Below are 12104 nucleotides of genomic sequence, written 5' to 3' on the forward strand. Positions count from 1 at the left end.
ACACAATCGGTTACTCTACGAAACATAAATTAGGGCTGGGAAACGATTAATCGCATCCAAAATAAAAGTTTGTGTTTACATAATATATGTGTGTGTTGTGTGTATAATTATTTTGTATATATAAACACACACATATGCATGTACTGTATACATTTAAGAAAAATGTGTTATTAATATATCAAATATTTATATTTATGCATAATATTAATTTTGTATAAATAATATATATATATTTACACATGCATGTGTGTATATTTATATAATAAATAATTATTATACACACTACACACACATATATTATGTAAACACAAACTTTTATTTTGGATGTGATTAATCGTTTCCCAGCCCTAATATAAATATATACATATGCACAGTGCACTTCTTTACGTCAGTCTCACATTTGCTCCGTCTTGCTGATTTTGTCTCGTCTACCTCCTGATCCTGAATACCTTTCTCATCCTTCGGTGAACGTGATTTAACTCAGTATGTGTTCCTGGATCAACTTTCCAACCAATCAGATTTGAGGGACAAGTTTACAGTTTATGTCAAGATTAGGCTTAGAACCAGGATGAAGTACTTAAACATCAGTGTTATTCAGCTATCATTACACTCTTAGAAGAAAAGGTTCTATATAAAACCTTAAAAGGTTCTAAAGCGCTATGTATCTGGAACCCCTAAAATGCCATGCATGTGAATGATCACAAAATTCAAGATATGGGGGTTAAAAAAAAATTTAATTAATCAATATCACATGAAAAGTGAAATTTCAGTTTTTATCCTCCAAAAATCAGCATGATTAAAATGTGACATTAACCCCTTAACGTCTGAATTTATATAGCTGTATATAAAAAATGTTTTATGTGTGTTTTTGCCTTTAAGTAGATGGTAAATAATGTTGAGATTATCAATTTTACTTTTGCACAACAAATAAATAGAAATTTTGGTATGTTGCAAATCTGCAACAGCGGGCATAATGGTCAATTTGGGGTCAATTTGGTATGTTGCAAATCTGCAACAGTGGGCATAATGGTCAATTTGGGGTCAATTTGGTATGTTGCAAATCTGCAACAGCGGGCATAATGGTCAATTTGGGGTCAATTTGGTATGTTGCAAATCTGCAACAGCGGGCATAATGGTCAATTTGGGATGTTGCAAATCTGCAACAGCGGGCATAATGGTCAATTTGGGGTCAATTTGGTATGTTGCAAATCTGCAACAGCGGGCATAATGGTCAATTTGGGATGTTGCAAATCTGCAACAGCGGGCATAATGGTCAATTTGGGGTCAATTTGGTATGTTGCAAATCTGCAACAGTGGGCATAATGGTCAATTTGGGGTCAATTTGGTATGTTGCAAATCTGCAACAGCGGGCATAATGGTCAATTTGGGGTCAATTTGGTATGTTGCAAATCTGCAACAGTGGGCATAATGGTCAATTTGGGGTCAATTTGGTATGTTGCAAATCTGCAACAGCGGGCATAATGGTCAATTTGGGGTCAATTTGGTATGTTGCAAATCTGCAACAGCGGGCATAATGGTCAATTTGGGGTCAATTTGGTATGTTGCAAATCTGCAACAGCGGGCATAATGGTCAATTTGGGATGTTGCAAATCTGCAACAGCGGGCATAATGGTCAATTTGGGATGTTGCAAATCTGCAACAGCGGGCATAATGGTCAATTTGGGGTCAATTTGGTATGTTGCAAATCTGCAACAGCGGGCATAATGGTCAATTTGGGATGTTGCAAATCTGCAACAGCGGGCATAATGGTCAATTTGGGGTCAATTTGGTATGTTGCAAATCTGCAACAGTGGGCATAATGGTCAATTTGGGGTCAATTTGGTATGTTGCAAATCTGCAACAGCGGGCATAATGGTCAATTTGGGGTCAATTTGGTATGTTGCAAATCTGCAACAGCGGGCATAATGGTCAATTTGGGATGTTGCAAATCTGCAACAGCGGGCATAATGGTCAATTTGGTATGTTGCAAATGTTCCTGACCGGAGAAATCCTCGTGCGTAAACAGGAAATAAGTCCGTCACTTTGAAACAAGTGCTTGTCGAAGGTCCATAGGTCCGTAGCGAATATGCACAAACCGGCATTGGGGGAATGCAGACGTTATCTCGACTGGTTGACTGAGTCAAATGGTTTGTTGCATATTTGCGACAGTGGGCGTTAAGGGGTTAAGTTACTACAACAGTTTAATAAACAATAATTTAATTACATACTACAAAATGTTGCAGAATAATGTAATATATGAATGAATAATAACCTATAAAGAACCTTTGTGCCAAAAGGGTTCTGTCTTGTCATTATAGAACCTTTTTTAACATTAAAGTTCCTTTGGAGTTGAGTAAAGAACCCTATGCTACATATATAGAAGCCTTTTTTCTAAGAGTGTTACCCTCTGATTTTAGGGAAAAGTAATGGGTAGGGTTAGGTTTAGGGGTAGGGATTGGGGAATGTTGATCCAGGAGGACCATGGCAAAATCCCAGAGACCCTCATCCTTCTTATCCATCTTTCTGTCCTCATCCTCCATTTCTTTTAAGGTGGAATCATCCGAGAGTATCTCCGAGACTTGACTTGAGCAATTACCATGCTAGTGTCTATGGTGCCGTGAATCTCTTTTTCAATCGACAGAACAGCCAAATGATTGAGTCTTACATGATCGCTGCTGACAGGTATTGCAAGTGCAGCTTGAAGAACCGAGCTCAGGGTGGGAAACGTGTCGGGATCAAGGAGTCTGTAAACACTGGCCATGTCAGAGATAGATAGCGCCCTCTTTCTGCTTTTTTGCCAGGAAACGTTTCGCTACCAGGATCTCCTCTTTACAAAGTCGAATGTTGAGAAAGTCATCAGCTGCTGGATTACCAACCTGAATGCCCTTCAAGAGCTTTGCTCCAACACCAGAAAACCTGCTGCTCAGCTCGCTTACCATGCGGTCAAGACATGGGTGTTAAAGCTGGCTGCCATATCCCTTGCACCCAAAGTAGAGTCCACTGTGCAATCATCCATCCACCTCTGCTTACGCCACCTCGAAAAGTATTTCTATAGCGCATTTATAAGCTCTGGCACAGCTCTACAAGGGTAATAAAGTACCAAATTCAGCTCATGGGCAGAACAATCTACATAAACTGCTTCGGGGGCATAAGCTCTGACTGCACCTTTCATTACTGAAGCCAGAGGTGGACAGTGAAGTACATTTACAAAGGACACTTTTTGAGTATCTGTATCAGTATTATTTTTCTGGTTGGTGGATTTTGGTTGGCAAATAAACTAGGTTTGACACCAGAACCCATCAGACAGACATTGGATTTTGGTTGTAAATGAATGTCGGGTTGACGTCAGAACTCGACTGATGTTGGTTTCTGACGTCAAACCGATGTTCATTTTTAACCACAATACGCCTTATTCACGGCAGCGCCATCTTTGATTTTTAATGAGAATGAAAGCGAGGCTGTGAGGGATAGACTTGCATCTCTTCAATGGGCTGTACTCATATTTAATGTGTTTTCGGATTGTTCTGCTCATGAAACACTGGAAAAATATCTTTCCAAGAAGTTTCAGTTGACAAAAAACTCCCGACAATGTAAGCTGTGGAAAATTGTAAGTAATCTAGCTGCTTTATTCAGCTTTTTACAGCGGATGCCATTGGAAACACGGTAAGTCTATCCCTCACAGCCTCACTTTCATACCTGTCATGGCGCTGCTCTGAATAAGGTCAATACAACGTCTGTCCAACGTTGGAGATTAGTGTTAAATTAGCACATTAGCTTATAGATATCAGTGACGCTAACATATTCATGCTGAAAGCCAAAAAACTTCAAATAGGGCACTATCTGCGGGAACAGCCATTTGTGTACTGGAGCGGTGTTGAAGAAATACATGTGATCTTGATAATAGTCAAGGGTATAATCTACGTTCGAGTAGATATATTCTTTTAAATGTTCCGGAGTTTGGAAAAAACTGCTTTTATTTATAGTGCATCAGCTGCTTGGAATGAGATCCAAAGTTCACTGAAACTTGATGAACTTATTTCAATAAGTGAGTTCCATAGACATATACACTAGACGTCACCTTGGATACAGCAGCTCATTAGAACGAATGCGTCAATAGAGCCGCCATCTTGAAACAGGGGAGCCCCTCCACTTTAATGCACCAGCGTCAATGTAGTAGACACAGGTCTAACGCAAATAAAATCACCATAAATCATCATGAATGCGATTTTTCTTGTTTTTTTGGTTTGATCCAACAGTCAGACATGCATTTATCATTGATTCCAGAAAGAAAAAAAAATTTTTATTATTACTTTTTTTTTTTTTAAAAACATTCTTCCTAGTTCAGATTTCATCCGTGAACTTCATACGCTGCACAAAAGTCCGCCACCATCAATGAATTCGAAGTAAAGGCAGAGATAGCAGCGTTACCTAGCTACTTCCTATGACAAGACCCCTGTTCCAAGATGGCGGCGGTTTTGACGCATGCTTAGAACCCCAAGGTGACGTCTAGTGTATATGTCTATTAGTGAGTTCAAGCTACATTTAAACAAATTATTCAAATCTGTCTGCACATGCTCTTAACATTTAATCTTGTTTTATTTTTGTATATGTGTGTGTTGTGTAATCTGTTTTATGTAGTTATGTATATTGTGTGCTGCTATTTTGGCCAGGGCTCACTTGTAAAGGAGATATTTATCTCAATGTGATTATTTCCCTGGTTAAATAAAGGTTTAATAAATAAAAAATGATATGAGGGCAGGCAGGCGTAGATTCAGAGGCATAATAGTGTATATACAACAAAAGTAAAACAATGCATTTACTTTTACTCTTTTTTACTTGTAACAGAGTAATATTTGGCCAGTGATGTCTGTACTTTCACTCATGTAAGGACGTTTTTGAAGTTTTTAGTAATTTGTCCACCTCTGACTGAAGCGGCGCCATCATATATGAGCTTTCCACACGGAGGAGATCATTCAAATCTTCAGACGTAAGCACATGTTCGGGTTTTGCTTTATGCATTTCCCCAGTATTGAAATCAGGCAAATATAAATGTCAGGAAACCCGATTCCTGGCCATTTTAAAATCATTAAATGTCTTTTCACATTTCCGGGTTTCTCACACGTCGTCATAGATGGGTAAACTTCTATAACGGTGAATATAGATTTTGTGTGTTCCCCATTTGCTCAAAATAGCAAAAAGAAAAACTCCACAAGTGTTTTCACATCGTTCAAAAGAGTAAAAAACAGAGATTGATGTCATTCAGAGCAGCTGTATTAGAAACACATTCACCGCAGCATTAATTAGCATCTTGAAATTTAATGCAGAGATAATATAATACAAAGTATAGTGTTATAAATGTACATACATTTTAAAATAAATAAATAAAAAAAACTTTGCAGGATTTATGACGATGACCGTTAAAACATGCTATCACAGTCTGTGAAAAGGGTCTGCATCATTTAATATGCATAAGTTAACTTTACTCCAGTAGTTTCACCTAACAGTTTCAGAACAGCTAAAAGCCTTTCATCGTGTTCGGCCAAACATAAAGAAGACTTGTTAGATATTTATTTGCAATTGTCTGTGTTGTAACGCCTGGTAAACATTCAAACAAAGTGTAATTTTTAGTCTAAAAAGTCAAGAAAGCTAATTCCTAGAGTAAGTTAATACTGGCGTGGGTTAATACATAAACTTGAACACAAATAAATCCTCATTTCAAACAGGCTGAGAGTGTGAGCATTTTATTAATAGACAAAACCAAGATTACAATATAATTTACATTTACCTTTCAGTGCGGTCATACCATTATTTTACCATTACCATAGATCATTCACTTCAAAGGAGACCTATTATGCCCCTTTTCATAAGATGTAAAACAATTATTTGATGTCCCCATAGTGTGTGTGTGTGTGTGTGTGTGTGAAGTCTTAACTCAAAATACCCCACAGATCATTCTATAGCATTTTAAAATTGCCAAATTGGGGCCTGTACAAAATCACTGTTTTAGCAAAAAAAAAAAACATGATTTAAAAAAACAAAAAAAAACAAAAAATAGATGTCATACAGTTAATTTAGAATTAATATAAAACAGAATATGTTGTGAAGTATGTTGGTTCTTCAGAAACTTACAAACTGTTCTCGGACAGAGGCGGGCGTTTTGAGCGGTGTTGAGGTCAGCAGGAATGGCTCTTGACCTTCAGGCGAGATTGGAGTCTGAAATGACAAGTTCAATAACATTACATAACATTTCATAGCACTGAACTTATTCTGAAGTGAAAACAATGCAGGTTTTTTTTCGTTGACCAAATAAAAAGGCTTTTTCACCTTTAACATATACGCGTTTGAGGTTTTACCAAAATTGGGTGTCAATTATATTTGTAAGCTTACAGTAATGAACATTATTTTGTTCTAGTCTGCACTACATCAGCCTCATCTCGCAAATGTATCTGTCTCTGCAGACATCTCAACGTGTGGTAACATTAGCATAAATAGACAAATATGCTAACTCAGTTTTACAGAACAGTCAGTGGCTTTACTTTGAGAACAGTCAACTTATATACAACTTATGAGTAATTGTTTATCTAACGTTACTTTTCTAAATTTATTTTTTTACTGCTAACTACTATAACACTTTATAATTATGGTTTGGTTGAATTATTATGAAGAATGCGGTCTGTGATTTCTTGATAACACACACACCGTTGCCATGAAAGCCAGAGCGTTGCCATGGACGCAGTTCAGAAGACGGAACGGACTATTTTCTACAGCGGAAGCAATACAATCGTTTTTAAATCAATCAAATCCTTTTTAAATCAATATTTTGTGTCAAGTGATCCCAGAAATAGAGTCGACTATTAGTGAGTCTTACCTCTCGGCGAATTCGTTTAGTCCCAGATGGGCCAGGCTGGTCGTCATCAGGGAAGCTGAATATAGAGGGAACTGCGGTGTCCTTCAGGGTGGTTCTCCTCATTCGAAGCACGTTCGGTTCATAGTCTTCCTGCTTGAAATGGCGACTGCAAATCCTACGGGTTTTCAGGTTTTCCAAATCGGTGTCCTCCCCAAACTTCGGATGTTTGATAGCCCGCAGCCACTGTTTACATCGCTCCAAACTTCTGATCGGCAAATGATGGAAACTTACTATTTGTCCTTTCCTGGTTTTGGTTGTACATCCCGGTACAACGCAATTTAGCACCATTTCGATTGAAATGTATCAACTAACTCACGATTTATAGAGTCATACGATGTATCAACGCAAGGCTAACGTTATTTGTATCAATGTTTCGGATACTGCCGCCTGTAACCGGTAGGCGTGGTTTGAGAGTGGCCTCGGAAGGACAACAAAGCAAAGCATTCTGGGAGTTGATGTCTTTCAGCCACATGCGTAATAAACATACATTTTTATGCCTTTTCTCAGTCTAGAATGCTTCAATTTCAAAAGTAATTTATATAGCATATTATATATGTAACATATACATATAAATACACACACACACATATATATATATATATATATATATATATATATATACACATACATATATATATACACATACATATATATATACACATATATACATATATATATAGACCCGACCCTCCTATATACTTTGGTTCAAATCCCGAACCGTATCTATTTGAACTGGAATACACCGAAGATGAGCTTTTGGTGAAAGACAAGAAAGCATGCCGAGTGGACCAGACGGCCAGGTATCGTTAGAGTAAGTGATTCCTGCAACCATTTCAAAGCATGAGTCACAGATTTAGAATGAATCTTGTCATGCATTTCCAAGCTTATATTTATGATGTGCTATCCTCTCAGAGAATACAGGTTGGTGTCGTACCGCATTATTATGGAGTGGGCCCTGAAGGGAGATACTTTAGTAAGAGGCCATCGAAAACCATTGGTTGATGTAATTCGCCGAAAATATCCAGAGTCAGGAGTTTATGCAGGATTTCAAGAAGCCTTAAATGCAATAAATATACTATAGGTACTGTTACTGTGCTCTGATTTCATGGCTTCTTACAGTTACAAAGATATTTTTGCAATCAAGTGGATTAAAAAGATTATTTTCGGTTTTATATTGCACAAGCTTTGAATGTGAAATGTGTTCTTGTGCTTGTGAGCGTTATGTTATCAGTAATTACATTATTACTCATCTGACTGTCAGACTTTCACATATTATTAAGTTGTCATAATGTCAAAATAAAGCTTTGCCTTCCTGTACCTAGAAAATATGTAAAGCCTTATTTTGTTTGCATGACCTACCAACTTATAGAAATACAGTATAGAAACACTTATATTAGTTTTGTTGTGACCATATGTACAACATGATATCGAACATATTTTACTTGTAACATACATAAGCCTAGATGATGTTTACAAACCAAAGGGTAATCACAAATTGAGAATGTAATCATTTATTTAACTGTACAATAAAACAACAAACTATACATATGCATACATGATGTGAAGTCCCAGTGTATTGTGAACGACACAAGGTCTATGTGGAGCTAGCGCGTTTGTGTTCATTCTGAGATACAGATGACAATCACAGCTCCTCTGATAGACCTTTCAACCTTGATGTGTACGCTCTTAGGACATGCTATAGGTAAGCGTCAGCAAAACGATGCAAAAAAAAAAAATTCATTATCGATTATACACTCTTAGAAGAAAAGGTTCTATATAGAACCTTAAAAGGTTCTAAAGCGCTACATATTTGGAACCCCCAAAATGTTCTATATCAAAATTTAAGATATGGGGTTAGAAAATGTATATATTTATATCATTTTATGTAGTTAATCAATATACCACAAAGAGTGCCATTTCAGATTTTCTCCTCCAAAAATCAGCATGATTAAAACGTGATATTAAGTTTAATAAACAATTTAATTACAACAACAAAATATTGCAGAATAATGTAATATATGAATGAATAATAGCCTATAAAGAACCTTTGTGCCAAAAGGGTTCTTTCTTGTCATTATAGAACCTTTTCTAGCAAAAAAAATATCATTTGGAGTTGAGTAAAGAACCCTATGCTACATATGAAGAGTTCAGATGCAAAAGCCTCTAAATGCCATTTGAAATTTTCTTCTTTAATGATGATTTTTGTCAAACTTGTATATTTAAGTTCAGTAATTTCACTTAAATAACAATTAATAGGTAATTATCATTGCCATTTAAGTGAAATCACTGAACTTAAATACACAAGCTTGATAAAAAAATGATCATTCTAGAAGAAAATTTCAAATGGCACTTAGAGGCTTTTGCATCTGAACTCTTCATATATATCATAAAAAAAATATAAGATCTGTTTGTCAGCGGTGCATTTAGCTGTTCATTATATGCTGTTGATATCAGTCAACATTTTTAATCAGCGAATCAGGCATACAATAAGAAAAAAATATATAAATAAAGCCCAATTCCAAAGGATGTCAGTGCTTGCTCCAACTCTAATTGAGAATAATTGATAAAACAATACATAGCAATATTTCTTACACTATAATCACTAAACGAGCATGTCGGCTCTTGAACAGCTGAGAGTCAGTTTAATCAACTGTAGCATGTTCAGTTTATGTTAAACTTGATGTGCATTGTCTGTTCTCAATACACCAATCTGTGCAGCACTGCTTTAAAGGGTCATGAAACACCCCTCGTTCAGCTCAAGTCACAATCTTTTTCAAAAATGCAACTTAAATGGGCGTGGATGGCTGTGAGAAGAAGGGAGGGGTGTGGGTGTGGCGCGGCACGGCAGGGGAGAGGGGAACTGTCATCGTCCGTGGCCCATGCATATCAACTGTTACTAAAAAAAATCAGTGGTAAAACCTGAGGAAACGCTATATTTTTTTATAGCTTGCAAAATTAAAGGTTCTCTAAGCGATGTGGGGCCAAAACATTTTTTGTCACATACATCAAACGTCTCCTCACTATCGGCTAGCTGCCTGTCCCCTAAACACACTGTAAAAAAAACGCGGTCTCTGTAGACACCACGGGCTCCACAAACGGCAACAAAAACAATCACGTCTCACCCGGACCACGAAACCTAACAAACAGTGTTCTAGCCAATCACTGTCAAGAAGTATTTGAGGGTGGGTCTGGGGGGTTAGTGCGCGCGCACATGAAGGGGGTGTGTGTGTGTGTGTGAAGGAGAGAGAAGCATCAGAGGGAAATTTGAAAAATGACCGACACACGACCAAAGAGACGTCGATCTGAAGAACAAATTATAAAGAAGAAGGAGTCGAAAAAAGAACGTGCGAAGTTCCGAATTTACATCGGTAGCAAAGCTTTTGAACGATGGCGGCAGAAGGGCTTCCAGTCCGACATTCAGGTTGCTCTGTTTTTGCTTGACAGGTGGGTAACGTTAAATTGTTTTTTTTCTTCTAAATTGGCGCTTATGTTCGCCAAACCCACACAAGGATATAATTAGCTAGAAATGCACGTTCACAATTATTTCAGGAAGCACGGAAGTGAGGGGGAGGAGATGAGATGCGGAGGAGGGAGGGTCAAGCTAGCCTCCGATTTGTTTGAAAATATTCCGAACGTCAACACCCAGGATTGCTTTGAGAACCTTTAAAGTCTAATGAAATACACTGACACTTTATTATTGTCCTTTCAAATTTAACTGAATGCTCTGCTACATATTAGCCTACAGTAATCGTAATTCTATTTAAAACATATTAATATACATGTATAATTATAAAGTCATTATAAAATATATATTCTTTTATATACACACTATAAATGCACATATTTGAATACAATTAATTTTCCGCTTCACAAAAAACAAAAACAAAACGTTCTGTGCATAACCTATAGGCTACGCGCTCACTGAAATACAGACATATTAAATTTCAAAGAAATATTTCCCAAAAAAATGTAAACATATGACATATTTAATGACACGAATTAAGCATACAATTGATGTATTATCGAAATATCTAAAATTTTACTAACGAGCGCTTATTTAACAAAAGGCAAGTAAAATGATCAGGGTTACATTTTAGACTCACACACACATACCTACCTCTAAAGGGATAGAAAAGTCCTCGGGAATTGGTACCGCATGACTCGCAAGACGTAACTTGCATTGGTCGTCGACAAGGCCAAAGTCCACCATTCTCCAATTCTCGAAACTCTCTCTGGTAAAATGTTTGCGGCACACGTACAGATTAGATGTGTCCATGGTTGATGGCCAACCAACCGCCCGGAGCCAGAGTCTAGCCCTGGCAGCATCGCGGGGAAACATAGACAATCCACTTTGACTTCTGCACCATGAAAATATACACTTGCGTCCCATGATGGTCATTCCTGTCTCCTCTACTACGCGATATCAGTTTGACATGTCTGTCATTGGAAAGATCCACGTGGTGTCATGAATAATTAAGAGCAGTGTCTTCTCATAGGATATGAAAACTAAGCCTCATTAATAATTATGAGACACTGATGAGTCATCAACGCACACCCTTGTGCTCTGCCACGTCACAGCCTACGATGAAGATTTTAAATAGGGGTCGACCGATATGTGATTTTCAGGGCCGATGCCGATACCGATTATTACAGATCAAATAGACCGATAACCGATATATATATATATATATATATGTATATATTAGCCTATGTCTTGGTTTAAAACTGTAAATTAATGTCAAAATTAAGTTGACAAATACTTTCTTTAAATGATATTAAACATATCTTTGAATATGAGAACTGTTATTAATAATAATAATAATAAAGTGCAGGGAGCACCCAGCAGCGTTCTGTAAACATTTTGTAAAACTTAAAGACTCTATTTTAATGTTTAAATAAAATTTTAGTAATCAAAAAGCATTTCTAATTAGTTAAAATCATTAAACTTATTCAATTTATTTACAGTTTAACAAAAATTACATTTTTAGGGCTTTGTGAAAAACCGAACTTTTATTTTGACGGGTAGCCGTGGAGATCTTTGAGTTTCCGTTTGTCTATGATGTGATGATAACTTTTCTCAGTTGTTGAAGCATTAAAAAGCTCATAAAGTGACCAATCGAGCGACTCTGGAGATGTTTTTTATGCAATCATGTCCTCATATAATGATCCGGATGAGGCTGAAAACAGCGCAAGCGTC

The 12104-nt window shown here is 37.0% G+C and overlaps 1 protein-coding gene across 5 annotated transcripts in view; it reads right to left on the reverse strand.

Annotated features, from left to right (window-relative positions):
• LOC120474087 (uncharacterized) overlaps window positions 1-12104 on the reverse strand; it is a 38240-nt gene that overhangs the window by 13662 nt on the left and 12474 nt on the right. Inside the window, exons 1-2 of one of the 5 annotated variants that reach the window (XM_039664269.2) lie at window positions 6869-7313; window positions 6130-6213 (exon numbers count right to left, since the gene is read on the reverse strand). The exons of 3 other annotated variants lie outside the window; for them this stretch is intronic. In XM_039664269.2, the coding sequence (XP_039520203.2) occupies window positions 6130-6213; window positions 6869-7195 (411 nt within the window). In that variant the 5' untranslated portion in view covers window positions 7196-7313. Of the gene's footprint in view, window positions 1-6129; window positions 6214-6868; window positions 7314-11024; window positions 11486-12104 lie in introns of those variants that run through there. One more of the 5 variants, XM_039664273.2, reaches the window with a different exon arrangement.

The sequence above is a fragment of the Pimephales promelas genome, chromosome 13 (genome assembly GCF_988280905.1).
Source record: "Pimephales promelas chromosome 13, fPimPro1.hap1.1, whole genome shotgun sequence".
In the NCBI taxonomy this organism is placed as follows: domain Eukaryota; kingdom Metazoa; phylum Chordata; class Actinopteri; order Cypriniformes; family Leuciscidae; genus Pimephales; species Pimephales promelas.